Source organism: Colletotrichum spaethianum (genome assembly GCF_022836535.1).
Source record: "Colletotrichum spaethianum MAFF 239500 DNA, contig06, whole genome shotgun sequence".
Lineage (NCBI taxonomy): Eukaryota > Fungi > Ascomycota > Sordariomycetes > Glomerellales > Glomerellaceae > Colletotrichum > Colletotrichum spaethianum.
The window spans coordinates 287,055-313,466 of NW_026054776.1; the positions used below are offsets into that span (position 1 = coordinate 287,055).

Below are 26,412 nucleotides of genomic sequence, written 5' to 3' on the forward strand. Positions count from 1 at the left end.
TCAAGTGGTAGGGGGTGCGTAGCATGAGTATGATAGGAACTTACTTCGTTAGCGTATGTTCCTGCGTCTGGGGCAGGATTTTGAAGGTTCGAGAGTAATATGGTGGCCTTCTGGCGGACGAGTTCCATAGCTTCAGCATCGCCATCTTTATCAATTGGCTTTTTCTTGTCAGGGGGGTCCGCTCCTTGGTTGTCATTTCTGAAGCTTACAGCATCAAGACGGTATCAATCAACATTCTCCTCCACCCTTCATGGACTGAGTTCTCAATGTTTTCCCAAACTCTGACAGGTTGAAGGCCATGAATAACTGTATCGCTCCCTGGTCCTGTATTTTGAAGCTTACCTCGTCGAGCTCTCGACTGCGGGTGCCGATTGCAAGACTGCGGGGGATGAACCAAGAACCACCATAAACAGCATTGGCGCCGCCCTTGGCCTAAGCCTACGAAATGACATTAAAGAACCCTCCGTAAGTTAGAAAGGGAATATTTCTTTTCTCAAAAATGATATTCAGGCTCTTCAGGTGGGTTAAGAAGGGTCCAAGTAAGCCATCAATTTGAGCTAGTGTGAGACCTGGAGCTGATAGAGCCGAGAGATCGAAGCCACCCCGATAAAAGGAATATAGCGGTTGGCATCCTGTGTCAACAAGAGCAGAGAGGGTAGCATGGAAAGCTTCGATAGTACCGATGAAGTCAACCTCCTCAATACCTTCTGAGGAGAACTTGAGGGTTCCCAACTTGATGGGCACTTCAGAACCAGCTTTGACCGTTGTGGATACAACCACTCCGTAAGAGCTGCCACCGCCTCTGCTCAACGCCCAGTACAGGTCTCTGTTCTCTTCACGATTGGAAATAAAGTATTGCCCATTCCCGTCAATGACTTCGTATTCAAGAGCTCGGTCCGTTGACAGTCCATATCTTGAGGAAAGCGAAGAATGACCGCCACCGAGCGTGTAGCCACCGGCGATTCCTACCGTTGGGCCATTACCAGTTACTACGAGTAGGTTGTGTGTTATTGCGAAGCTTACTGCTTCATGGACAAGGACGCCGGCCTCCATTTTCAAGGCCTTTCCACTGTAGAAATTGTCTTCCCATTTGACAACCTCCAAAGATCGGAGATGATGCATCCACACAGCTAGGGAGCCTGAACCTGTGGATTTTCCCAAGTAGCTGGATAACTCAGTGTTTTAGCAAAAAGGGCGTTGCGAGAGTTTGGGCCAGCAAACTTACTCGAGACCTGTGTTCTGATCACAAGCCGAATTCTCAGCATTCTTTATTCGCCAAACAAAGTCGAGCCAAACCACTATATCCGACTTTAGAGCGTTAACTTTGACCTGCCTTCAGCCGCTTTGAATCTAAGTTTGAACCATTCCAGGATTACCAAATGAACTTGGGCTCTACCTACGATGGTGCTAAGCCCACCACCAGTATAACCCCATCATCTTGACCGCTCGTCACAAGGTTATTGTTTCTGTCAGACGTCTACTCAGTCCGGATGACGTATGATAAGCCCAGTATCCAAATGACCGGTGTTTTATCTGCTGCTGGAATCCAGCAGATGGCGAATTTTTCTGGAAGCGAATACAACTCGAAGAACTGAAACTAGCTCTTTGTGACAAAGGTGAAGCACACCTTCTTGCCCTTGCCCATGATGCAATCGGCAACTCCAAGCATCCTGTCAACCAGAGAAAGATCCAGTGACTCAAAAACACCAACGTGCTGCAACTTGAGATCTTGTTCAGAAACAAGTATACCAAGATCGAGGCATATCCCCTCTCAGGGAGTGCAAGCTACGGCAAAGACTATTTGACCCTCATCGCGAGTGCAATGCACCCAACAACTAAGCCAATGAAGGTACTTGGAACCGCGAACCGCAGAGTTGCTAACGCTAGTAGCACTCTTGCCCTAATCTCAACCCACGTTTCGACTTGCAGTCTATGCCATTACCGAGAGGCAGTCGATACTATATTTAAGCAGGTTACCAACTAAGATATTGTCTTTTCTGTTGTACGTGCTGCCATCTATACTTACAACGTCTCAGGATTTATTCCAAGATCCAAAGCTGGTAGCCTTTATTTCGTCTTGTTTATCAGCGAACCTCCCTGACTGTTACCTTCTGGCCATTCGTCTCCTTCCATTCCTGCAGCCAGGCTCGTACAAACTCTACCTCAAAGTCTTGGGCTTCCTTCACCGGCAGTGGGGGCAGCTCAGAAGTCGTTTCGTTTATAAAAATGCCGTTTTCATCCCAGTGATGAACCGCTCCGCCCGCAATGACAAGATTCGGCTCTTTTGTGGTCGACTCGGGCCTTGCTAACCCGATCTTGTTGGGAGTTGCAGCACGCCATGGGTCTGACTCGCCATCTATGATTGCAACGCGTGGGTAGCTAAAATTGTAACCACCGTACTTATTGATGGCATCAACGTCGGGTGGCGTGGTAATGTTAAAGGCCTTTCGACAGATCCTGGTGGTGAAATCAATGTCGATCAATCGCGAAATCAGCCCAAGTTGATTGTTTGGCACACCGGATCCCGTCTGAAGGTAACCCCATCTACGGAAAGAAACATTAGACTGTACCTAGAAATTTACAGAGGGGGCCTTGCTTACTGTGAGCAATACTGGTATGACCAGAGACGCCAAGACGCATTGAGGTCATCATCGGCATAATCTTCATCATTTCCAGCTCCAAAGCATTCGTCTTGTGTTTGGCGGCAAGTGGACACACTAGTGAAGTTGACGTAGCCGATGTAATTCTTGAATCGTGGAATCAACTCCTCGACCTCAGACTCGTAACCGCCACTTTTCAGTAAGTAGCGAATTGTAGAGTCCAGTTTCTCTGTTGCAGGCCAGATGACCTTGTCCGAAGTCATATTACCACAATAGCGTAAAAAGGCACGACCGTCAATGGCCGGGTCCCAGTTGCGACTTTGCAGGCCTCCAATACCACCCCGTATGGTGCTGGCAAAATCGACATTTTCGGTAACGTTTTGGAGACCAAAAGCAGTCTTTAGGGTCAGTATGTCGTCTTTCGTGGTATTTCCTTTTTGCAAAAGAACATTGTCGACAACGTGGGTCAACTTCTGCGTAGTTTCGGCGCAACCATCAGGGGAGTAGAGCCTTGCGGCTTCATAGTACTCCCAAAAGTCCACCACAGCGGCAGTGACGCCGGAGGATGAGATAGCACCCCAGAACACATCAGGGTACACCTTACGGAGGAACGCGACGAACGCGCCAGCGTAAGAGCCACCGTACATGATCCATGGCGTCTCGGGAGCCGTCAAGTTGATCTTAGCAAGTTGACCAGGGAAGACGATGTGCTTCGCGAAATACGCCGTGTCAGCCAACGCTTGATCAGTAGTCAAGAATCGTAGATTTTTTGTGCTGAAGTCTGGAGTAGGGTAGCTGCTGCCGTAATATCGGTGCTCCAAGATAACGCCAACTCCGTTGGTTGCTTCAGCCAAAATGGCAACTATTCCTTTCTGCAAGAAAGGCAAACGGCCTGCACCATTGGTTTCGCCCGCTGCAAGGGCGATAACAGGACCACCAGGCTTGTAGAACCGGTCATCGTACCAATACCGGAGGGGAAACGTTCCGTTCGAGTGTGGCTCGTACATGGAGTCGTTGTGGAAGTGGTCAATGGGGACCGAGAGGTTGTAGGCCTTGTAGAGGGTAGCAGGGTTCGGCGCGCCCGGTGCAGTGCCGTTTGTCGACAATCTGAAGGTCACTGACGTTGACGCTGTCTGGACGACAGTTTCGAGCTCAGACTCGCGACGAAACTCTTCCCACATTTCAGGCAAGCCGAGCTGTGGTCCTAGAGCGGCTGAAAGCCGAACCAAGCCGAGGAGGCTAGCGGTCAACCAAGACCGAGCCATAGTCATTAATGAGTGGAAAGGCGAATATACCGGTTGAATAAGACATGCACGCTGAAGAAGGTAATAGGCAGCGCGCAACCAACTCGAGATTACGGCGATATTTAACTCAACCACCCTGCTTCCCACGCAACCCCGCATACCACGCAGCCCCAAACCCCCATCAATATCACCATACCCATCAACAACATCCATTATTCCTCATCCCTACCACCTACCCAGATGCAACTTTCTGCTTCACTAGATAATTCAGATCCACTGGATTCACTTGTGCTACTCTCTGCTTCGCCAGCAGCAATTTGCGCCCGTCGGATATCCTCGATATTAGCGAACGTCGTGTTAGGGTCCGTCTGGACCCTTTTTCTCCTGCCTTGTTGCTGACTATCCGTCTGGGCCTGGAATGCCTGGGCCTGACGCTCTAGGACTGTCAGTCTATAGGCCTGTTGGTCCTAGCCTTTTTGGACCTTTCTAAATAGGTGGCGTTGGGTGTAGATTTCTCGGGTATTTTGTGTAAGCTGGTTGAATAGGTGCAGCTGACGCTGAAGATCAGCAGACTTACGCGGGGTTGACCATGGGATTATAGATACAGCTTCATCCCACTGCTGACTTCCTGACTGCCCAGTTGTCTGGCCGTCTAGCTGTCTGGCTGGCTGGCTGGCTGATGCCTTAGACACGAAAGGGCTAGATAGAGGTTGCGCTACATCAACTGGCCATAACCCAGTGTGTTTCTAGCCGCTTTTAATAACCTAGATAGTCAAGGCGTCTAGACGTACCCTTCTATAATAGTCTATAAAGTTCCTCTTACCTGTTACAGTTGAATCGCTTTGTATATCTAGGTACCCTAGATACTTCCTATAGGCTACCTTAAGAGGTCAGAATACTGACTGATCTAGAGGCTGGAGGACGTGTGATGTGTGCGGCGGCAGAAACAGGAGGTGTATGTGGTTCTAGAAGCATCGCCATAGAAAGTCTGTTGTTGTATGGCTGTGATGGGCGTCTAGAACTAGTAGTCTAGTATCTGAAGGGTCCTCTGGGATAGTCTAAAAGATAAAGACCTTTTCTAGCCATTCTAGGGCATTCTGATCAGTTGTCTAGCCGTTCTCTATTGCTATGAATTTCCAGCTAGCATAGGGTTAAAGATCTAGAGGAAACTACTATTGCTAGACTAACTTGCCCTTATATATAACAAGAGGCAGAAGTGCGCGTCCTCTGGCAGAGACATACTTGATCAGAGATACCCATGCCCGCGATCTAGGCTGTTTTTTCTGGATATACTTGGTCTCTGAGGATCCTAGTACTAGCCCATTGCTTCCTTTGCCCTCAAGGATACTAGTCTCATCCATGTTCCATCTATTAGCTAGCTTGATGGGCAGGATTGCTAGTAAATCAAGGTAATGAAACCATTCTTGGATAATGTTAGCAGTTGCCCCATTAATTCGCTTAGCGTTAATTGCCCTGTATCGCTAAGTTCTGATAAATAGGTTTCTGCAAAGAAATCGCTATATCCACTTCCTCCCAAGTGGTCGCTGCCCATCGCCCAGCATGCGCTCAGCCAGCCCTTTAACTTGCTAATAGCAAAACGCAGAGCCTAGGGCAGCCTACTTAGATATCTACTTAGCAAGTAGACCTTCCTGGTTCTAAGATAACTGCTATAGTCTACCAAAGGCAGTATTTTTAGACTAGGTACCATAGAGACGTTGTCGTATAGTCGCCTCTGGGATGCCCTATTTGCGACCTGCCCTGCAGATACTAAGCCCATCAACAATATCCCAAAGTGCCCACTATAGCTCATATTCACTATACTGCTTCATCTTATAGTAAAAAAGATATCCTCAAAAAATGGCGTTGTTTAGGGTAAAATAGAAGATGTTGTGATAGTTAGAAAAGAGGAGTAGGTTTTATGGTGACGCGTTGTTGGGCTGCGTGGTATGCGGGGTTGCGTGGGAAGCAGGGTGGTTGAGTTAATCATTTTGAGGACAGCGCAGATCACCGGTTGTTCTCCGTAGATACTACAGCGTTGCGGGAGTGCCTAGCGGTTCGATTGCGTCTTTCTGTACCCGAATGCTACCTACCTCATCCAGAGTCGTGCCTCATTCGATACCGCCATTCTCTGGTGCGAACTATTCTAGTTGACCTTCCCGAAAGGCACAGAGTTGTATGCAAGATGGGGCCAGCCAAGCCTTAACCCCCATCTTTTGGTCGTCATGGATTATAAATACGCTAGCACATTGATAGGGATCTGCAATCGCTACAGCTCAGTTTTCGAGCTCCCGCTTCTTTTCTGACAGAGTCATTGGCAGTGAGACTGTTGTACGATCTAATGTGCTTCCCTTTCTGACGACACTTCACGAACAGTTGAGGACCCGCATTTGGCAAACAGCAGCATGGGAGCCGGTGTCAATAAATGAGTGTGGCTTGTCACAAGCGTAGAAATGAAAGGGGTTGGTTGAAAGACCCGACATATTTCATTCTAGAACTATGAAGTTTAGATTATAAATACAAATTCTTCTCCTAGAGGGACGAACGAGTTGCATAGTGATTTCTTGAGGGGCAACTGCTTGGTATGCCTATCTGAGGGCCCAGACACACATATATATTTATATGCTGGACATCGACGTAATGATGCTTTTCAGGCAGCTAATCCCTGCCGAGATACCCGTTTCCAACTTCCAAGGATGTGACTAGTCGCCGCTTTCAGTCGAGAGAACATCGTAGAAACCTTTTCCCCATTTTTCAAGCAATCGAAAGAAAACCGATATCTTGTCGAAAGTCAAGGATCAAATGAGGAATCTACATTTGTACACATTCTGCTATGCCGCAGGTTGTACTCGGGATAACAACCTGCTTCAGATAAACCAAATCCCAGATCAGTGGTAGCTCTGGAAAATCGCAAATGCATAATTTGGTTGGCATCTATTACTTTTACTACAGATCTGGGAAACGTACTGATTCCATGCGGGTTATGGTCGTCGTCAATGGCCGGAGGGATGCGGTTAATCTCTCAGCCCTTCTAGCGTATATGGCCTTTGCTCTGGCAATATCACCACTGGAGATTAGGATCAAATATATAACTTAACATGTTGTATTTCTGCCGCGCTACTATTGATGTGATCGATATCAGTGGGGTATCATAGGATTAGAGCATGTTGCTCTTCGACAGACACACGTCGTTCTCATCTGCAACAGCTCCCCATGTGCAGATGTGGTCAACGAATAGGACGTCAAATAGAGTAAGCAACCTTCAGAGAAAAGTAGCAGTATGTCTGAGTGATCTTATCTGTCTCTTGTTGGACCAATACCCTTTTGTTGTTTTGGACAACCTCAGCTCCCTCCATGTTCGATTCCGAACACCCATCTTGTTACCCCTCCTGTCCCGCCCCACGCAGCCCCGAAATCTGGCCCTGTACATCTCCGAGATTTCGCTCGTTACATACAAGAGGGAGGCCAGCTGACCACCGTTTGATGCCTCGGCGCTGTTATCCTCGTTGGCTAAGTGGTACCCAGTACCCCCAGCCACAACACATGTCGCACGAATTCCTTCGACGCGCTAGTTAACCAAAGCTTGAGGACTCTTTGCTTGCATCCAATAAGAACGGCCTTGACAGATGCCGTAAGAATGCCATGTACCATGGGGGCCAAACATGCGCGTCTGCGGCGCAGCGACCAGGAAGTGGCATCGAGACTAATCACAGATTGGGAAAGCGGCACGGAAAGCGACTTGTGAGCAATGAATGCACGGCTAGGATATCACGAGAGAAGACGCAGAGAATTAAAGCCTGCACGGTGTACAAAGTGTGGTATATTGGTATCGAACATGAGATAGGCCAGCAATAGAAAATCCAACAACCACCGTAACAGCAGAAGATCATTCCATTCCCATTAGCCACATATGGCTAGGCTGAACGTCTCCGTTGTTTCTGTGTCCTCTTGACATTAAATCTGTAGTGCTCTCTTAACAAAAACAGAGACGCAACTCGCTCGCTCGGGTAGTTATTTTGATTGTCGCAGGAGAAGGGGCTGCACGCTTAGACGTCCTGAACGTTGACGACGTCACCGTAGCGATCGACAGCGACAGCCTTCTTCCTGGTGGAAGCCTTGACAGGCTTGGGGTCGGCGAAGATGTGGTCGAGCTCCTCGAGCTGTTTTCGGAATGGTTAGTAACGTCTATGGATGGCAGAAAGGGTTGTGCGAGAACTTACAGTGCGGCCCTTAGTCTCAGGAATGTAAAAGTAGATAATGACAGTCTGGATGGCATCCCAGATGGTGAAGATAATGTAAGTCTTCCAAGCAATCTTCTCCATCGAAACAGGCCAGGCGAATTGGTTGAGGAGACCGGCAGCGTTGACAGCCAAGTTGGAAAAGGCCATACCCTTGGCACGCATCTCGAAAGAGAGGACCTCGACGGGGTAGAGAGCCTGAAGGGGTGTAATACCGACGGAGTAGACGGAACCGAAGATGAAGATCATGGCCAAACAAGCTTGGGAGGCGGCCGGGTTGTCAAAGATGGGAGCACCGCCATCGGTCACACCAATCTGTGACTTGGAGAGGATACCAGAAGCAACGGTCATGCCGAGCCAGACGATTGTGCAGGCGGTGAATGAAAAGAGCAGAAGAGGACGCCGACCGACTCTGTCGACCAGGAGGGCACCGAAGATGGCGAAAGCGAACTGCTGGCAAGAGTTGATGAGGGTAATGTTTGCCTGCTGGATGGGGTGGGTGTAGCCGGCAGTGTCGAGAACAGAACCGAGGAAGTAAGACAAAACGGCGTTACCAGCCCACTGACCAAAGATGGAAATACACACGTTGCAGCTGAGGCGGTAGACAGAGGCACGGTTGCGGAAGAGCGCGCGGTAGTCCCACCAGCGCTTGTCAGCACCGTCCATGTTGAGGAGCTCCTCGTACTCGTGGAGCTGGAGCTTGACCCAGGGAGACTCAGCGTTGCCGTTGCCGTGGTACTTGGCGAGGACGGCAGCGGCTTGGTCCTTCTTGTTGTTGACGAAGAGCCATCTGGGGGACTCGGGCATCCACAGGCAGAAGATGCAAATGAGACCGGAGAACAGGGCTTGGAGCCAGGTGATCAAACGCCACGAGGCATCTCCGTCAATGTCGAGAGCGCCACGAGCCGCACCGGAGGCAATGATGGCACCGGAGAACCAGAGAGTGTTGTACATGGCACCGACGACACCGCGGTAGGCGGGGTGGTTAATCTCGACGACGTACATGGGACCAGCGGAGGCGGCAATGGACACGCCAAAACCGAGGAGGAAGCGACCTCCCATGAACTGGCTGGTGCCGTTGGCGGTGGCCTGGATGCAAGTTCCGATGATGATGATGGCGGCACCGATGAACATACCGACACGACGACCCCATGTGTCGAGGGCAGGACCGACAAAGGGCAAGGCGACGACACCACCAATCTGGTACATGGAAGAGATGATACCGGCCCAGATACCGTCGTTCTTGGCGCCGTAACGCTCTTTGAAAGACGGGTTCTGAAGCAAGTTGTTGATGAGCGATCCATCGTATCCGTTCATGGTAGAACAGAAGAAACCGACGAGCGAGAAGGCGTAGATCAAGATCTGGGCTTTGCTCCAGGCATTGGGGGGCTCCTTGATCATAGCCTCGTTGAAGGCCTCAGAGCCAGTGACGACCTTGGTCTCGATCTCCTTCTGTGAATCAAAAGCATGTTAGTCCCTGCTGGTCAAGGCAAAGGCCAAGTGGGAGCATCGTCGTGACTTACCTTTTCGGAGTCATTGTCGTGAACATGGACCGTGTCCACGGGGTCGATCTTCTCGGTCATGGTTGCTGTAGTGGCACGCTGCCAGAGACGCGAATTCCCTTCTTTGTAAACGATGAGAGGACAAAGCTTTAAATTGCCAACTACCCACAAGCCGGAGCTTAGAGTGATGGAAAATTGGGCGGAGGGAGAAGCGGATGGGTGAGGATGAGGATGGGGAGCTCGAGACAAACTGGCGAGGGATCGCGGGAACACGCCCAGGTTTTATGATTTTGGTCGGCCTCACCCCAATGCCTAGAGTGACTTCGACGGGGATGAGGAGTAAGAATCCCGATGGAGGAGAAGCGGTGCCTCGCAAGAACGGAAACCCCAACCCCAATTGCTCATCGAACTAGTCCGGCCGTTTCGAGCCTGCCACCCCATACATGGGGTGGAAGGACGGGCCACTCCCACATGGGACCGAAAAAGCGGCTGGACTAGGCGAAGCATCCTTGGGACTTTGCTTATACTGGCTGGGCAGATCGTTGGTTGCACCACCCTTATCCACACCCCCTCACCCCTTGTGAACCCTGGTCTCTTCTGCATTATTGTAGAAGAAGACGTGCAGAAAATGGTTGCCACTTGGGCCATATGCCAGTCAATCAGCATACGATGGACGGACAGGGAGCTTCTCGACATGGCCTCGTTGGATGGCAGGACGCAGTTGCCGGTTCTCGCCTACGGTGTTAGTCTGGCCAGGTCGAGCGGTCTACAAGTGGTGCTATCATGATTATGGGTGTGGCCATCTTGTGGCCTGGCACAGCTGCTTGGCAGGTACCAGCTAATCGTCTTCTATGCCCTGTGATGGCTGCAGAGCAATAAATGTGAATGAGATTGAGGCGTCTGAGCGGTTCGTCGAGGAATTCATGGGGGCGGCTGATGAGTCCAGCCTGCCTGTCTGTCTGTCTGTCTGCCTTAGCGTGGAGGAAACCCCCCATTGTCTCCAACAGAGAGGTTCATCCAGTGCTGTTCTGTTGGTGTGTCAGTTGATGGCGCCTACTGGGCATGGCGAAAGCGCGCTAGGCTATGGCAATCCGATTGAGTGCCCCGTAGAAGCAGAACAGACGAAACAGGCCTGCAGAAGAGGTTCACCATCATGGGCAAGTGTTTGGCGGTAACGAAGCATGTATGGAGTTTCGGCTTCAGCTGTCAACGTTTGTTCACGCGGGGAAAGAGAAGCGTTGCGCTGGCCTTGCTCTCTACTCTACCCTCAACCCGGATCAGCGGGTCGACAGGCTCCGCACCCTATGCCAGGGATGCTTGCGGACGCTGCCCGGCGTGTTGGGCAACGGCCCGGTGGAGTTGCGCTGGAAAATGGAGAAACGCCAAAGAAGGTTTTGCTGCATCTGGGGTGAGTGTGGGCTTGTGGAGATGCTGCCCGTCGTGCCTCGAGTCGACCGGGTTGGTTTGGTTAGCTTGAGCACAAGGGTAACCTATTCGTGACAATTTTAGAGATTGTTCTTCGTAGCAACAGCTACTTTCAAGTCGGGTCAAGCCAACCACGGTTGGATGCACGAATCATCGCTGGGCAGGTTCCGCGGCTGCGCTGCCTACATCCCAGCAGGCTTTCTTCCGTTGAGGCGCCCGCCCTAGGTTCTGACACCATACACAGCAGGAGACACAAAGCCCGCCGCATTCCCGCGCACGCGGACGGGTCCAGGTGGCGACAGGGTTGGCTGGGGATAGTTGGAATGGGGAAGTGAAAACCTGGAGGTCAGATCTGGAGAAAGGAGACGCCAAACCCAACTTGGACACGAATCGGTCGAAATGAGAGGGTTCAGAGTCGACTCCAACCGGCCCGTCTTTCCATGTGGCCTGAGAGCGGACCTATTTGGTTTGCCCCTCGTTGCCTGAGGGTTGATTACCACAGTGGTGCATTGCGCTTGTCTACACAAGGATGTCCGAGACATACCTTATGGTAGCTGTCCATACGTCGTTCGAAGTACCTCGCAATAGAGTGGCGGCAAACGTTCTAACTAATCAGCGCTTGCTGGTCAGCTTTAGGGAGACCTGGAATAACGGGGACATCGCAACGTATCGGTATGTGGGCATGCTGCTGCCATGGTTTCGACACTATGATCAAAACTAACGGAGATATGTATTACCTTCCCAGCAACCCAGCAACTGGCCCACAGGCGGCGCGTTAGGCGAAAGGAAGACCGCGGACCCCAAATCCTCACCTCATCGCGCCCACGACGCTATTCCTATCTGGTAGACGGGCCGCCTTCCTCCGCGCTAAAATTGTGCCCAATACGGTAACCCAGCCCGGGAAACGCCTCTCGACCCGCCTGCATATGCTTAGGCAGCCAGTACCTGCGATCGCTGGCCCTCTCATCCTAGTCAAACCTGAGCTCTGCCTTTTTTCTACCATATTGAGCACTGTGATGTCGACAACCCGTTGACCTCTTACAGGAGATTGGTTGCTGCCCGCAAAAAACGGCATGTAACGGCATGTGCAATTCAACCTCCCCAGTCCTTGATAGGACCATGCTGATGTACAGCAGGTCCTCCTGGGCTCCTGGGATCCTCGGCCGTTACAAGTCACCGGCAAAGGGATCCTCTCCCTGTTCCCGTATTTGGAGTATATGGACTAGTTGGCGTCTGGCCTAGGCGACTTGGTAATGATCCACAATGAGTGGTGGAAACATGATCCAGCAAGAGAACCGACTAAGGTGAGGCACATTGACACACGCGACCCGTCGATGCGGATCTCGTTGCAAGCCTCCCTTGCCTGCTAGTCTGACCATTGCACTACATTGGCCGTTGGCCGCCCCTGCCTCTCGCTTTGCCTCGAATCGTCTCGACCTGTCAGTCGCTCACCTGATGGGCGGAACCATATTAAGGCCCAAGGAGAATGACAGGACGACTGCGAAAAATTCCAGCCACACCTGCTACGTTCTCTTAGAGTGGGTTCTCCCTGCTTCGAGCGGGCCGACATCCAACGCCACTGTGCTATCGCCTACATCCCCCAGCATCTTCGGTCACTTGATACCGTCACGGAGGAGGAAGTTCACCGACTGCTTATCCCTTAAGAGACTACGGGCCCGAAAGCCGCCCTTCATGCTGCACTGCTGGTGCCATTCGTGACTCTTAGGCCCAGCCAGCCGGCTTCCGACCATGAAAACACTCAGGTTACTGATACGGCGGCTTCGACCACAGCACGGCCTCGTACTATGGGTAAGGAGCTTCGAGACTTTCTAGTAGTCCAAGTACTCAAACTCTAGTTTACCATCCTGAAGATTGCCAAATATATTGCGTTCACGCTAATGATGTCTCCTTCCACCGGGCCCGGTCATGCTCGCCGCCATTGTATCCCAGTAGCACAGCATTTCACTTCAGCAGGAAGATCAAAGTAGTCAACGTTCTGGAGTGAGAATAGGGATTCGATGAATGATCTGACATTGATCCTTGCCCCCTAATTGATATTCCGGAAATCGGCAGGTCATGTGCGTCTAGATCCGACGTAATCAGCAATCAGCACCGAAAACCGGGGGGACATGAAGGTCCGCCTAGGGATCAGTCCCCACCAAGTTGACCATTGACTTCTCCCAGACGCTTTGGTATGACTATGATGGTTCCCAATTCCTCTTACTCACGAGAACGGTCCCGTTTTGATATTGCCGATGAGCTCGAACGACCGAATAATCCATTGTATGCATCAATTTCGAAGAGGCCGAGGCCGTCGTAGCCGTATCTCGAGACATCTCGCCTCGGGGAAAGCCGAGCCGACCAATAACCGTGATGAAGTTAATTTTGAATCACACCGGTCAGTAGGGTCGACGGAGAGAGCCAAGGTACCAGGAGAATTATGTTGATCCACATTGCCGCCCCTCGGCGATCTCCAGTGGCAGCCTTGGCCGACTTCCCGCTTGATAGGCAACCTGGTAGGCAGCTGTGCGGCGCGGACGTCCTGCAAACCACATGTTTTCACCGTAATCTTGCCATCAATAACTTTTATATTATCGCTTTGCAAATCGTACTTCAATTACTTTGGTCAACACGAGGCTTTGGGGCGAGAAGCTACAAGTGCAAGGTTCGCGCCGACAAGCCGACGCTCTTCGGTGTCCCTGGGAAGACTAAAACGTCCTACTGTGGCACAGCGCTTTATGTTGACACCCAAGAGCTTGTAGCCATTGCACAAGCCGAAAGACGGGCAGACAAACGCGCTGACGACCGAATAGACTCCCATGTCTGCAACCAACTTGTCTACATTGCATGCAACACTATGCTGACCCTTGCCACAGCGCTAAATGCCTAGAACAGACGAGATGGCATGAAGGCGAGGTGCCAGCGAAGCCATTCTTCTTAGATCGGGATCTCAAGACTACATGCAGCATGGCAACCCAATTTTGTCTCGTCTGGGGTACCGGCATACCCAGACCCCAAACTAGCTTCACAGGCCACTCACGGCAAGGCCTTCCGCCAACCAGTCCAGATAGGTTGTTGGGGCCCTTTTCGATTGCAAAACCTCATGACCAAGCTTCGCGTACTGGGCACAAGGCGGCGCTAACGGAACATCTTTCCTGAAAGAAGACCGGGGTGCCACCTTCCAGACCCCGAAAGTGTGGGACGATCCGCGGTTCTGGAATTGCACTCTGATAGCTGCAAGACCATTTAGGTCCAAATGGCCTAGGAACTTTCGGAACTCGATACTTCCCACAGAGGACCAGAAGTTCTAGCGGGCTCCATTTTCCTGGGGAGAAACTGCTTCTCAACCAACTAGACGACAGCGGGGTTCAAGGACCATGTATGCATCCAAGACAAGACGACACACGGGATGGTTCGCGGTTCGACCGAGGTCATGTTGTGCGAAAGGGTTACTTCGGTGATCCTCATTCCATAGTTCTTCACTCCCTATTTTTGCTCGATCCTGTTCTGGGTGTGGTCGTATACCGGTCGCATGACGGTCAGCCCGGGTACCTTGCCTCGCGGGAATATGAGGACGCCGAAGGGGGGTTCTTAGGAAGCACAGGCAGCACATTGCCCTATGCTAATTGTACCAGCAAAGAATCTGCCGCGCATGCAGATCGGAAGTTGCATCTCTCGGCTTTTTCGGGATGGCTCAGCATGTCTCCCGTTAGGTTTCCGTTTGCTTGGCGACGGGGTAAGCGTCTTGAAGCTTCTACCCAAAGTTCCTGTGCTGCCATCCGGACAGCATTCTCCCAGACGCCAGTCTTGACATTCTCCATTGATCAATTTCTTCTTGGGAAAGACATTTGGAGTGTATCTGTCGATTTTGTTTCTCCGCATTCAGTGTTGGCATCTTTGATGTCGGTTCTAGGCAAAATAATCACTTGAGACTTTATCCACGCTATCCTTAGCTTTAGACTGACCACTTTAACATTGCTCAACATACAGATGTTTTTTAGCGATTTGTTCAGCTCACAAATCAACAGATCTGGACGTTTTTGTTTTCCGAAGTTGACGACCTACTTCACCAAGACAGTGTGATATGGCGGGCAGGCTAGACTTGCTGTGAACGAGCATTGCTCCTGTATGTATGTTGTGGTTACCTCCAATGACAAAAGAACTCAGATATAGTCAGACACAGAGCAGCTAACTTCGTTCTATCAGATAATGTTATCTTTGATTTGTCTTTGTCATTCTGTCCGAATTAATTGGATCACGTAATGCTGTTGTCGCTTTTAGTGAAGCGGAGCGAAGGAGTTACATACTAAATCATCCTTGGCCACTTCCACAACGTCCCAAGTTTCTAGTAGAGGGTTTTAAAAACATGTTAAAAACACTTTTTGAAGGAAATAAAGACAAAAGCAGGCGAGGGGCTCTAGTTTCGATTCTTCGTATGCTCTTTTGCTTCGCAGAGTGTTTCGAGGGTCCTGCTAATTAGATACAGCACGCCGAACTCAAGGCCGTCACGATGTATCACAGTCGATATGAAGTCAAGATATATTTCTATTACTATTCGACGGATCCCAAATTCCCAAATACGTATAAACTCGATCTATTGTTGCCATAATGCCCTCCAAAGTGATCAAACGATTGACGGAGGGAATTCAGAAGTGGAAATTTGAGACTCTATGTGACCTCGACTTATATTTATTCGGATAACCTGTTATGTTCACGGACTTTTTTACTTACTGACCATGAAGAGCTTTTCTTCGCCACATGCAATTTCGAGAGACGTTGCTGTACTCATCTGCTGGCATAGTTTTTGTGTTTTGTGTGCAATTCGATTATGGTTTCACAAACGGGACTTTAAGCATAAAAAACAGATAGCTTGATTAAAGTTTCACGATAGAAACGTCCGGCACCCAGAAAGCGCGCTCAGTAGCTAGTATACTATTTCCTCTCAAAGCTTGCCAGACTGGTTGGAGGTTCGCTTGGTGAGCTTACTATCCTTGTGCACCAGAATGGTCGTGGCTAGGCCCGAGAGAGTGAGTGCGAGGAGTAGGGTGAAGAGCTGAGTAGGCTACATGTCAAATCGGCCGTAAAACAGTTTAAAATACATATTTTCAGAATATTTGCTGTGATATGCTTGATGACCTGAAACCCTTATATGAGCTTCTTTGTGACTTGAATGAAGCGCTTGTCGTTCAAGGGAAACGGGAGCCCTTGAATGTTTGCAACAGACTTCTACTGCAATCATCCAGACCGCGTTCATGCCCAGCTTTCTGCTTTGAGCTAGCGCACTGCGAAATACGGTTTGGTCACTGTCTGGCGAAAGTTAAGGTCGGAAACTGGGTTTCCACCAAATCGCCCGACAATGAGATAGTATCATGCATACCAACGAGAGCTCGACGATTTTTCGTAGAGATACCGCTTAGTAACAATCGAAAACGTATCTCACCAGCGGTAAGTGGGCTGGTTAGCACTTCATATACCACGACAATCGTATAGACGCATAGAACAGCCCAAGAAACAGATGATAGATAAACGATTAGAAAAAAAGGAAGAAGAATATTGAGCTTTAGCTTTGGTTTGTGTGTTTTCAGGCTTGATAGCTCTCATCCCAAGACTTTTCGGATCATAAAGAGTCTGAATAGGATCATTGTACTGTCGGCACACTTCGTTCCTTAGAGATAATAGAAAGTCCTCGATATCATGTAGAAAAATAGCTTTTAGGGCGTTGTGTAACTCGAGCGGAAGAGGACCCTGCGTATATCCACATATTTTGGAAAGGTCAACTCCGTGCTTTAAGCCACACGCTGATCAAAGCTTCAGCAATTGCAACTGACAAACTTGGCAGCACTGTGTATACCTAGCTACACCTTCCCACTCACCTAAGCCATGGGACCACCTACCTATCACACCTCCAGGAGGATTGTAAAAAACGTATCATTCAAACTACGTCTCGTTCAAATCCTAATTGAAGCGAGGTCTAAAATTTATCATGATACTGTATAATAGGGTTTTTATGTTGGCGATGAAGCCGGATACCTTGATCAAGTGTTTTCCGAAGAAGTGTCATGTCATAACCTGATCGGTCTGTTGCACTTAATTTCAGCTACTCTTTTAAGTCGAACGCGTACCGGATAAGCCAGTGCAGACCTCCCACCATCATGTACCGACATACCACTTTAGACAACTTACGATTGAGAATAGTGCTAACTGTTGATTGGTATGGATTTCTAGTTATTTGATAATACCAGAGGTGGGAGTAACTCTATTTAGGCCAATTGAGCAGGGAAATCTCGAGAGGCTGATGGAAATTATCCATCGCTACGAATGGGTTGTCGGAAATGCTTAAGCCAGTCGCTGGCAATGTGGAGAGTTTGGCACAGCTACCCAAAGCTATGAATACATGAGTTCGCGCTGTTGAACAGCCAAACCAAGAGATTTCCTAAATTGTTATAAATTTGAATAGTTAATAGGTTACTGTTGATGTTTTCTCTCCATTGAATTGGCTTCGGTCTCAGTCTTGCCAGCCCTAAGTAACGCAGCATCGGTAGATCCACGAAATGGGCTAGAGGTCGCCCGTTTTATCGCCAGGCATTTACTATATGATATTTATACTTGGTCGCCGTGAAACGTCGGTGAAAACTGGGTTAAACACAATAGGACGGCTCTACCACACTGTTGCAAACCTTTTTCTCGAATTGCGGGGATGGGCCATGTGTGGACGTCAGTCTCTCGGCTGAACTACAAAATTAGGCGATCGAGGAAGATCTTCCAGTTTGAGGTCCGAATGAAGACTTAGATCTCTGCGGGTTATGAACACACTTTAGTCGGATTTCGATCCGTTTGTTCAAATGAAGAAACGCTACGAAGCATTAACCGGCCCTTTCGTATGGATATTACATGGTTTTGAGTCGGTTAGAGCAGCGCCAGAACATCAGTGCAAGGATGATGAGAACGGACTCATCCGAAGGTCTTGTCGGCGTCGCCAAAAAAGCTAACTTCTGTTTCGAAAAGCCTGGAACAGCTGTGCGCACAACAAACGACAGTTACCATTGAACACCAAAAAGGATAGTATACCGAGCGCTGCATACGCTACAGATGCTTGGACAGATGAGGCTAAGATCGGTCCCATCTCAAGAAGCGGAACACAGTCTGAACTTGTTACCGCCCTGAATTCACGATCTTCCGAACCCGAGTCTGTCCAAGAACATAGTTTCAATGAGCTGAAGTAGTCATTGGTACAGGTCATCTACCAATCAAGAGCTACGTGAACCAAGGAAGATTGATGGCTGGGTCATTTTGTCCGTGCCAACGTAATACTTTAATTTTGGGATGGGTCTCAGGATATCTTATGTTTGTCCCCTCCTGTCCATGCGAGCCGTGACACTCAGTTGTTAGCGCTAACTTTATTTACCTGTTTATCGGCCCTTCAATCAATGACACCTACGTAGGTCACATCTGCATTGCGGGGACTTAAAGAATGGATGCCGCTAATTGTTCATGAAAATCTACCGGCTGTGCGAATTCCCTCTGTACTTGCAGGACGGGACGGGCAAACAGGGTCTCGAAGTGTTCACAACCGCATCGAAAGAAACCACGATCTGATTTCTCGTTAGAGTTCACCATTCGCCACTATCTTCTCTCCATCAAGAGAGCGACCATCGACGGCGCAGTCTATCTGCTGCCAATCAGCCACTGGCGGTATCGATTCACAACCGAATCCCCTTAGGGGGAGGGGAGGGCTCAAACGGAGATGGAATCGATAACATCTCTGTCGGAAGATGATGCGCTCACGGGGACTGCCAAGGTCTTGTCCATAAACCCAAACGAGTCACGACAACCTCTCGTCATTGGCGTGACGATAACAGCGCTGTTTCTATCCACTACCACGACGGTTCTCAGAGTATACGTCCGCGCCTTATTGTTGAGACGCTGGGGCTGGGATGATTCGGCATTGGTAGCATCATACGTAAGTATTTCTTTTAATTCTTTTCTGGAGGGGATCGGAGCCGTCTTATCTAGCAGCTCACGCTAACTTTGCTTGCAGATTCTTGTTCTTCTCGTTGGTTTGCTGATGCTCATAAGTAAGCATTTCTTCCATTTCCGTTAGGATTGAGCTCACATGTCGGGTGCTGCAGATACCCATTTCGGAGACGGGCTACACCAAGCAACACTGACCCAAGAGAACTACTTCAAAACACAAGAGGTGATTAGCTCAAAATTCCACTGTCCAAATTCTTATAATGACCCGAGAATTAGATCTCAATTACGGCTGTTGCATTTTACCAGGCCGTAAGCATTCAGGCTTTTTCTCTTCTACGATTAAGCGATAAGCTGCTAACAACACAAAGGCATTTCCTCTAATCAAAGCCACGTTCCTCCTACAATACCGACGAGTATTTCCGTTACCGACGTTCGAAAAACTTTGCAACATTTTTATTGCCTTTATAATCGCTTTCGGCATCTCGCAAGTGATATCCCTTTGCTTGGCCTGTATACCTTTGCGGAGTCTCTGGGACTTCACAGTTCCTGGCCGATGCATCGCGCTTCTGGATTGGTGGCTCGTTGGTTCCTCAATCAATCTGGTGACAGATGTCGCCATCTTTTTAATGCCCATACCGCTGTTGCGGACTGTAATGCTGCCATTGAGGCAAAAGGTCGTGTTGATGGCAACCTTTGGGCTCGGGTTCTTGTGGGGTTACCACTCATCACAGGGAGCAATAATCATGCTGACTATTGGGTCGTAGCACCTGCGCAATTTCCGTTGTGCGCATCACGACACTCAAAACCTCCTTTACTTCGGACGACGCTACCTATAATACCGTCATCGCCGGCGTATGGTCAATTACGGAGCTGAGCTGCGCAATCATCTGCGTGTGCGTCCCGACACTACGTCCTTTGATCGGCGGGCAGAACTCGAGAATCAGGCCGCCATCATGGCTTCGACCAAATCTTGACGAGAGCGACAACACCGAGCTCTTTTCTCAGTCTGAAGGAGGGGTCTCAAGCCAGAAGAGGCGATCAAGATCACTCTCTGGCCTTTGGCGGGCTGAGGGCCAGCATGACTTGGAGATTGCTCGGAATTCCAGACCTCAACCCCGGCCACATATAGACTTGAGCGACATCCCAGGTCTAGTGCCTCCTCCCGCCGTGCGTACGACGCCGTATGAAGACTCCCCAGTGAATGAGTCGCCGGGGAAGGATACGATGGTACCTTTAACGAGGTTTGATACAGAGGAGGGTGTCGAGTTCTTGAACAATGACGGGTCTGAAGCGGAGATGCCGACGCCACTCAAGCCCCCACCACGGCGACACACCGACAGAACACCAAGCCCGGAGGATTGTGGGTATTTTGGTGCGGTTGTGTGGGACGCTTCAGGGCAACCCAGGCTGGCCGGCCCCTCCCCTTCTGGGTGATATGTTACGCAATTGTTTGGTTCGCTCGGCATTGCAGGTCGTAACAGATGCAAACCAGCACTTCTACTACGTGCATTGGAGTCTCAATGGAGAACTATGATGAGGTAAACACGAGCCAAGGGGCCTTATGCAGGAGCCTGACAGGCGAGAAAGGGGACACGATTTACTTCGTCTTGATCTGCGGGATACATACCAACTTTTCAGCTGTCGCGACAATTTGGTGACTTGCAAAACCACGAGAAACAAAAGAGACGTAGGCCGACACCCTGATGTGATGAGGCGAGTGGGCCTTAAAATACCAAAACAGACCAAACGCCAGGTGAAGCGGAGGACGAAAATTAACGAGTCTGATGTCAGGATTTGGGAGAGAATCCTCGCTGAACTGGGGTCGAGCATGTGAACGAGCCAGAGAAAAAATTGATCAGTGTCCGCGAACACACGTAATGATAGACTTTGATATCCGCAAATACATGGCGTCGAAAGAAAACAAAAAGACACCAACCGATGATTTTCGTTGAGCATAATGGTCAAATCCCCATGCATGTAGAACGTTGTGAATCAACTTGAGAAAGGTACGTTGATGATCAAACATCAAAACCAAGCATTGTAATTGAGGAGAAACCGAGTTCCAACTAATTCCATTGCATTGGCGCACTGCACCTCGCTTTCATATATCTCCACAACGTGGGCAAGGCGCACTCCAGATGGTGCTAGAGGCAGACTCAGTCGAGCCCGCAGCCTCGCCACATCGACCCAGTAATCCGCTGCCAGAGCCTTGGTAATGGGATCTGGGAGACAAGCCGTTATCGAAATGCTAATCGTCAATTGTTCCCTCGGCGCGGACCGCCCTGTTAAGCACCGCCACCAGCAACGAGTCGGGAAGACAGGAGATTAGTATGAGCAGGGGGGGGGGGGGGGGGGGTTGGTGGGACAAGGATAACTCTATTCAATGGGTAAGCGTATGCTTAGGCAATTCGCTTATGTTTAGTGCTGTCATTTGTATGTGCTGCTTGGCCATATTTTGTGGGAAACCGAGACCGAGATGGGCAGTCTAGGGGGGCTGTGCCAGGTGTTCGCACGTTCCCATTGAAATAGCTTGCGGCTAATGGACCGCACAGTTGATAGCCAGAAATATACCCGTAGACCCCAAACCCGAGACCGACAGGATGTTAGGATTCTCTCGCCAATTCCGCAAGTTTCGGCTGTGTCTGCAAGCGCCAGCCTACATCTATGGAACATGGTATTGGAAACCTCTTCAGGATGCAGGCTATACACAGCGGAACGCGGGAAATACGAGATTTAAGACCTTTGTATAAAGATCTGGGTTGTTCCAGGCGTTGTCAATCTCTCTTACCTAGATCTACACCACAATACAATCATCAGTGTCAACCTTTTACCTTGCTCGAAGACTCTCGTGGCCAAATCTAACCAGCAGCCATATTTGTCAACCTCTCAACTTCTCAACACACCTTTCCAAATATCAAAATGCGTCTATTCGACTCGAGAATCAAGTTCCCCATCCACATGCTCCAGTTAGCGTTGGCGGTGGCAGCAATCGGCGTGACGGTAGTCCGCATGTTCCTCCCTAACGCACCAAGGGGTAGATCTGGCACAATGGCTTTGGGCATGGTAAGTCTTTCCAACTACAGTCCTCACGTCAAACAGAAAACTAACAAAACCCACTAACCAGGGCGCGAAATCTCTGATAATCATCCTCTATCAAGTCCTCACCGAACACGTCTCGGCACTAAAACGCTGGGCCAGCCTCAAAGCCAACCTCATCCTCAACGCCCTCGAGATCGTCTTCTGGGCCGCCGTCGCATATATGTCCATTCAGTCTAACACACAACAATGCGTCGGCACAACCTGCACTCTCAGCTGGGTAGTAGTTGTCATTGGCATCCTCCTCAGCATTGTCGCCGGATATGCAACCGTTATCTCCTGGCTCGACTTCCGCTACTTCAAGATCAACGGCGTCGCCCGTGGCTCCATCTGCCATCAACAGCTTCCCCTTCACAGCAGATGCAATAGCTCTCAGAGCCAATCGATCAAAACCATTGAGGTCCAGGGGCAGAATAAGCGTGGCACGCCACACGCCGTTGCACCGGCACACCTGCGCAATGGCAATAGCCAGTACGAGCTGGAGTACGACAACCAGTACGCGCTGCAGTATGCGCAACAGTACCAGCAGCAATACCAGCAACAGTACATCAATCAATACCACAACCAATACCACAACCAGAACTCGCACCAGCAACGGAAATAGATTGTGACGAGTCAGAATTGTTGGCAGAATATATGACATAAAGCCTTGGTTTCCTTTTTTTTACATGCGAGTATGGGACAAAGCTTGGGAGGCCATGCTATCACTAGACATAGGAAGGCGTTTGGAATCAATGGGAAGTTTGGGAACTAGCCAGAATAACTGGATCTTGTTGTGTTTGTAACGACCTCTGTAAAGACAGGATGATAGTGCTGCCACCTGTTGGGGAGGGGAGCACGTCAACGAGAAACTTTTTTGTTTCCCAATGGAAAGAAATTGCTTGTCGAAAGTGAAGAACAATAGAAGGGTTAAAAATTTGAGATAGGAACGCGAAGAAGAAGAAGGAAGCCGAAGTTAATAGGAAAGCTTGTGACGTGAATGGAAAACCAGGAAAATGAATAATTCGAGGATCGCCATCATAGTTTGCTAGCCGTTGTCGTCGATTTGTGGGGCTTCCCGAACTGGAAATTCCATATCCTATTGCCAAAGTCGAGATAGTCGGTTTGACAAATAAATACTCGCATATTGCTCTTGCTGCGAGATATATGGCTTAAAGGTCGGCAACCCAATGGCCTACGCCTCAGGGATATATCCAATATCGCCATTCTGACATATGTCCTCGTCATGTTGGATTCCTCTCGTAGATATCGGTGAAGCCTGACGTTTGAACCCGAAATGGGCCGTCTCTTCCTCCTTGAACTTCATCTGTCTTCTCGCAGTGCAGAACGTTGTCGTTTAGTCGGCGTTACTGCTTCAACCTGGCGCGCTTTTTCATCGCCTTTCTACAGAAAACCAGCGGCGTAAAACAGCCCAGGGAGCTCGGGATACGCAGTGGTGAAGTCGATCCAGAATGTTGTATTCCTTGCCGCAGGGACGTTCCGTGTTGTGAGCTGCTGCTCCGGCTGGTCATCCTTACAGATTTTCTCCAATAGCCAGATCAAATCGCCTGCTAAGTTGTTCGGACACATCTCTCTTGCGGCACGCTCACCAAGCAGATACGCAACCGCAATTTGATTTACAAGTGCCGGCATCGTAAATATATTCATCAGAACTCCGGCATCGCCAAAGCCCAAACTCACAGTCAATAGTGTCTCAAAGTTGTCGTCGTGGGCGATGGATTCAATCGTCACCTTCCAGACATATCCATTGACGTCTGTGACCCCGAGATTGTTTGGTTCACAGGGGTAAATCAGCATACCGCTGGTAGCTACGGCCCAAGACTTGATGACGTCTCGGGCGTGGTCCGGGCAGACGATGCTAACGTGGGTGGAGCGGCGGGCGTTATAACCGTATGCCAGCATGGCTGCGGTGCCGCAAACGGCGTACTAGACGTGGGAGAAGGCCTGGCCGATTTTGTGAGGATTTCGTGGGCTGATGCTGGTGACATCCAGTTTTGGCTGGGTGGTCGCAGTAGTGGGTGTGAATGTGATTTAGGCTGTGCTATGGCATCGCCTCTACAAGTGGAATAAGAGTTATTCGTCCAGATGTCTGAGTCGTTGAGTTCATCTTATAGAACCGGGGGTCGAATATTTCGACTTGGACTTGATGAAAGAAAGGACTCTATCTTCCTGCAGCGCTGATGGGCTTGTCTCAATACCTCACAATATTATACATGTTGGCTGTTCGGCTCTGCCGTTCTCCCAGGTGGGCGGATGTCTTGTAACCCTGAAAGTGATAAAATGCCTCTGGTTGGTGTTGAACGTCGATTGGGGGGTCTTGGATGGTTGGAGTCAGATAGCGATGGGAAAGAAGATGACGATAGCCAACGAGGATGTCTCGTAGTATGAATGGGGGTCATGTCGTACTGGAAGTAAAGTAGCAAGTAACTAGTATCATTAATCTGATATCTAACAATTTCCAAGCCCAGCACTATTGAAACCGGATATAAATGGTCGAGGCGATATTGGCTTGCTTTGCCGAGATTTGGCAAGCATAATCGATGTACCAGAACACTGTCCGTGTATTTCTGGTTCTTTTTTGGATGGTTGCCAGCAAACAACACAAGTCAAGGATAGTTAATGTTGGCCTTGAACATAGGAATGGACCGAAAAAGACGTAACCTGATCCCACAAACTGTTAGCATCATCATGTTTGCACACATAGCAGCCAGAACCACAATTCCTATCCACGTGCAGACATAGTTCAGAGCAAGACAAACAAAACACTGAGGTCCAGAACAGTCTCGTTCATACCATGGTATTGAGTTCATAGTCGTCTTATGCCTGGCGGGATCTCTAGATGTTGCGTTCCCAACCTCCCAAACGCCTAATCGTACAGTGCTGGCAAAGTCCCGGTATCCCGCCTGTAGATCGTCCCTGAATCATGGTCCTTTTCCGTTTACAACTCCTCCTCCACCTCCATAGAATCGCCGTTCGAGTTGTCCTTGGCACCCGCTGGCGCGTCCTTCTTGGGCATTGTCGCCTCCTTGTCGATCATTTGTCTCGAGACGGATACAATGTTGTCCTCAATGAGCTGCTGGCCGACATCTTCCAAATGCTTCTTGGGGTCAAGCTTGCCGACATATCGGGTCTTGAGCTGATCCTTCGTCAACTCAGTCTCCTCTTTAACGCGCTTCTCATAGCCCTCGGCCAGGCTGACCAGGCTCTCCAAGCGCTCCTTGTTACAGTTGGCCTCGTGTCTGAAATCATTCATCTCCAGAGCCTCAGTCCAGACGTGCTTGTGCAGGTTCATCAACATGTTCTCTTCCAGCGCTGTCTTGCGGTAGTTGATGCCGATGGAGTAGTAGTGTCTGTTCAGGCCGTGGATGAGGGCCTGGATCGAGGGCTTGTTCAAGTGACCCAAGTTACTCGTGCTTTGCCGAGGTTCTTGGCCAAGCATGAGCGACTGAGGGTTGATGAGGCGGAAGGCGTCAATGACAACCTTGCCCTTGACGGACTGGATGGGGTCGACGACGACAGCGACGGCGCGCGGGGTAAGCTGCTCGAAGGACTGCTGGGTGTTGATATCGACAGACGAAAGCCAGCAACCGAAACCGGGATGGGAATGGTACCAACCGACGACGGCCTCGGGCCTGTAGGAGTGTAGTTGTTAGTGTTTGTAGCGCGGCAGGAATGGCGGGGCTCAACTCACCTTCCGGTCTGCCTCAGCATATCCATCATCTTCATCTGGAACACAGGGTCCACAGCCTCTACACTGACACCAGTACCGCTCTGAGGCATGGCAAAGACATCAACCACGCGCACCGTGAAGTCGTCGACAAACTCTCCCAGCATCAAACCCATGACTTCCATGGGGACACCAGCACGACCGTGTCGCAGCATCTTGAGGAGGGCGAGAGAGGAGATGTAGACGGTCTCGGAGTTATCGATAAGCTGTGTGTTGTCCTGGTGTACCAAGTTAGCGGGCGATCGCGAAACAGTCGGTCATCGGAGCTGTCGAAGCAGCTCCCGAAGGTGGGATGCTCTTACCGTTCCGGGCTGGCTGCCCAAGCCGCCCAGGCCCTGGGACTGGAGCATGTTCCTGAAACGCTCCATTATGAAGATGTCGTTCGATTGTTAGATTTGGGGAATACGGCGGTAAGTCTGGTTCAGAGAAGTGTCGCGTGATGAGGTTGTTCGGGGAGGGTTTCGAGGAGGCGGATTGGGGCGATGGAGACGGATGGAAGCAGCTGGGTTGTGAGTTGTTGACGACAGCTCTGAGCAGCCTGGCGAAAAAGGACCCGGCGGAGCTAGCCTGGTCCGGTACGTACCGTCTGCAGCTGACAAACAGTCACGT

The 26,412-nt window shown here is 50.0% G+C and overlaps 6 protein-coding genes across 6 annotated transcripts; 1 reads left to right on the top strand and 5 right to left on the bottom strand.

Moving 5' to 3' along the window:
- Positions 1–228: 228 nt before the first annotated feature.
- On the bottom strand, positions 229–1,265 carry ColSpa_03116 (FAD-linked oxidoreductase ZEB1; the record flags this gene model as incomplete). Its single annotated transcript, XM_049269328.1, is given in 3 exon segments — positions 229–432; positions 451–1,145; positions 1,226–1,265. The coding sequence occupies 3 exon segments, from the start codon at positions 1,263–1,265 to the stop codon at positions 229–231; spliced, it is 939 nt and encodes a 312-aa protein (XP_049125285.1).
- Positions 1,266–2,084: 819 nt separating this feature from the next.
- ColSpa_03117 (putative extracellular serine carboxypeptidase) lies at positions 2,085–3,865 on the bottom strand (the record flags this gene model as incomplete). Its single annotated transcript, XM_049269329.1, has 2 exons — positions 2,085–2,544; positions 2,601–3,865. 2 exons carry the CDS (start codon positions 3,863–3,865, stop codon positions 2,085–2,087), a joined length of 1,725 nt encoding a protein of 574 aa, XP_049125286.1.
- A 4,022-nt stretch (positions 3,866–7,887) lies between these two features.
- On the bottom strand, positions 7,888–9,662 carry ColSpa_03118 (lactose permease; the record flags this gene model as incomplete). The annotated part of the gene is made up of 3 exons (XM_049269330.1): positions 7,888–8,001; positions 8,062–9,531; positions 9,603–9,662. 3 exons carry the CDS (start codon positions 9,660–9,662, stop codon positions 7,888–7,890), a joined length of 1,644 nt encoding a protein of 547 aa, XP_049125287.1.
- A 12,237-nt stretch (positions 9,663–21,899) lies between these two features.
- Positions 21,900–22,680, top strand: ColSpa_03119 (uncharacterized protein; the record flags this gene model as incomplete). Its single annotated transcript, XM_049269331.1, has 2 exons — positions 21,900–22,043; positions 22,105–22,680. The coding sequence occupies 2 exons, from the start codon at positions 21,900–21,902 to the stop codon at positions 22,678–22,680; spliced, it is 720 nt and encodes a 239-aa protein (XP_049125288.1).
- A 779-nt stretch (positions 22,681–23,459) lies between these two features.
- ColSpa_03120 (uncharacterized protein) lies at positions 23,460–23,978 on the bottom strand (the record flags this gene model as incomplete). The annotated part of the gene is made up of 2 exons (XM_049269332.1): positions 23,460–23,830; positions 23,876–23,978. 2 exons carry the CDS (start codon positions 23,976–23,978, stop codon positions 23,460–23,462), a joined length of 474 nt encoding a protein of 157 aa, XP_049125289.1.
- Positions 23,979–25,014: 1,036 nt separating this feature from the next.
- Positions 25,015–26,171, bottom strand: ColSpa_03121 (26S proteasome regulatory subunit rpn11; the record flags this gene model as incomplete). The annotated part of the gene is made up of 3 exons (XM_049269333.1): positions 25,015–25,708; positions 25,768–26,021; positions 26,106–26,171. 3 exons carry the CDS (start codon positions 26,169–26,171, stop codon positions 25,015–25,017), a joined length of 1,014 nt encoding a protein of 337 aa, XP_049125290.1.
- Between the last annotated feature and the right edge of the window lie 241 nt (positions 26,172–26,412).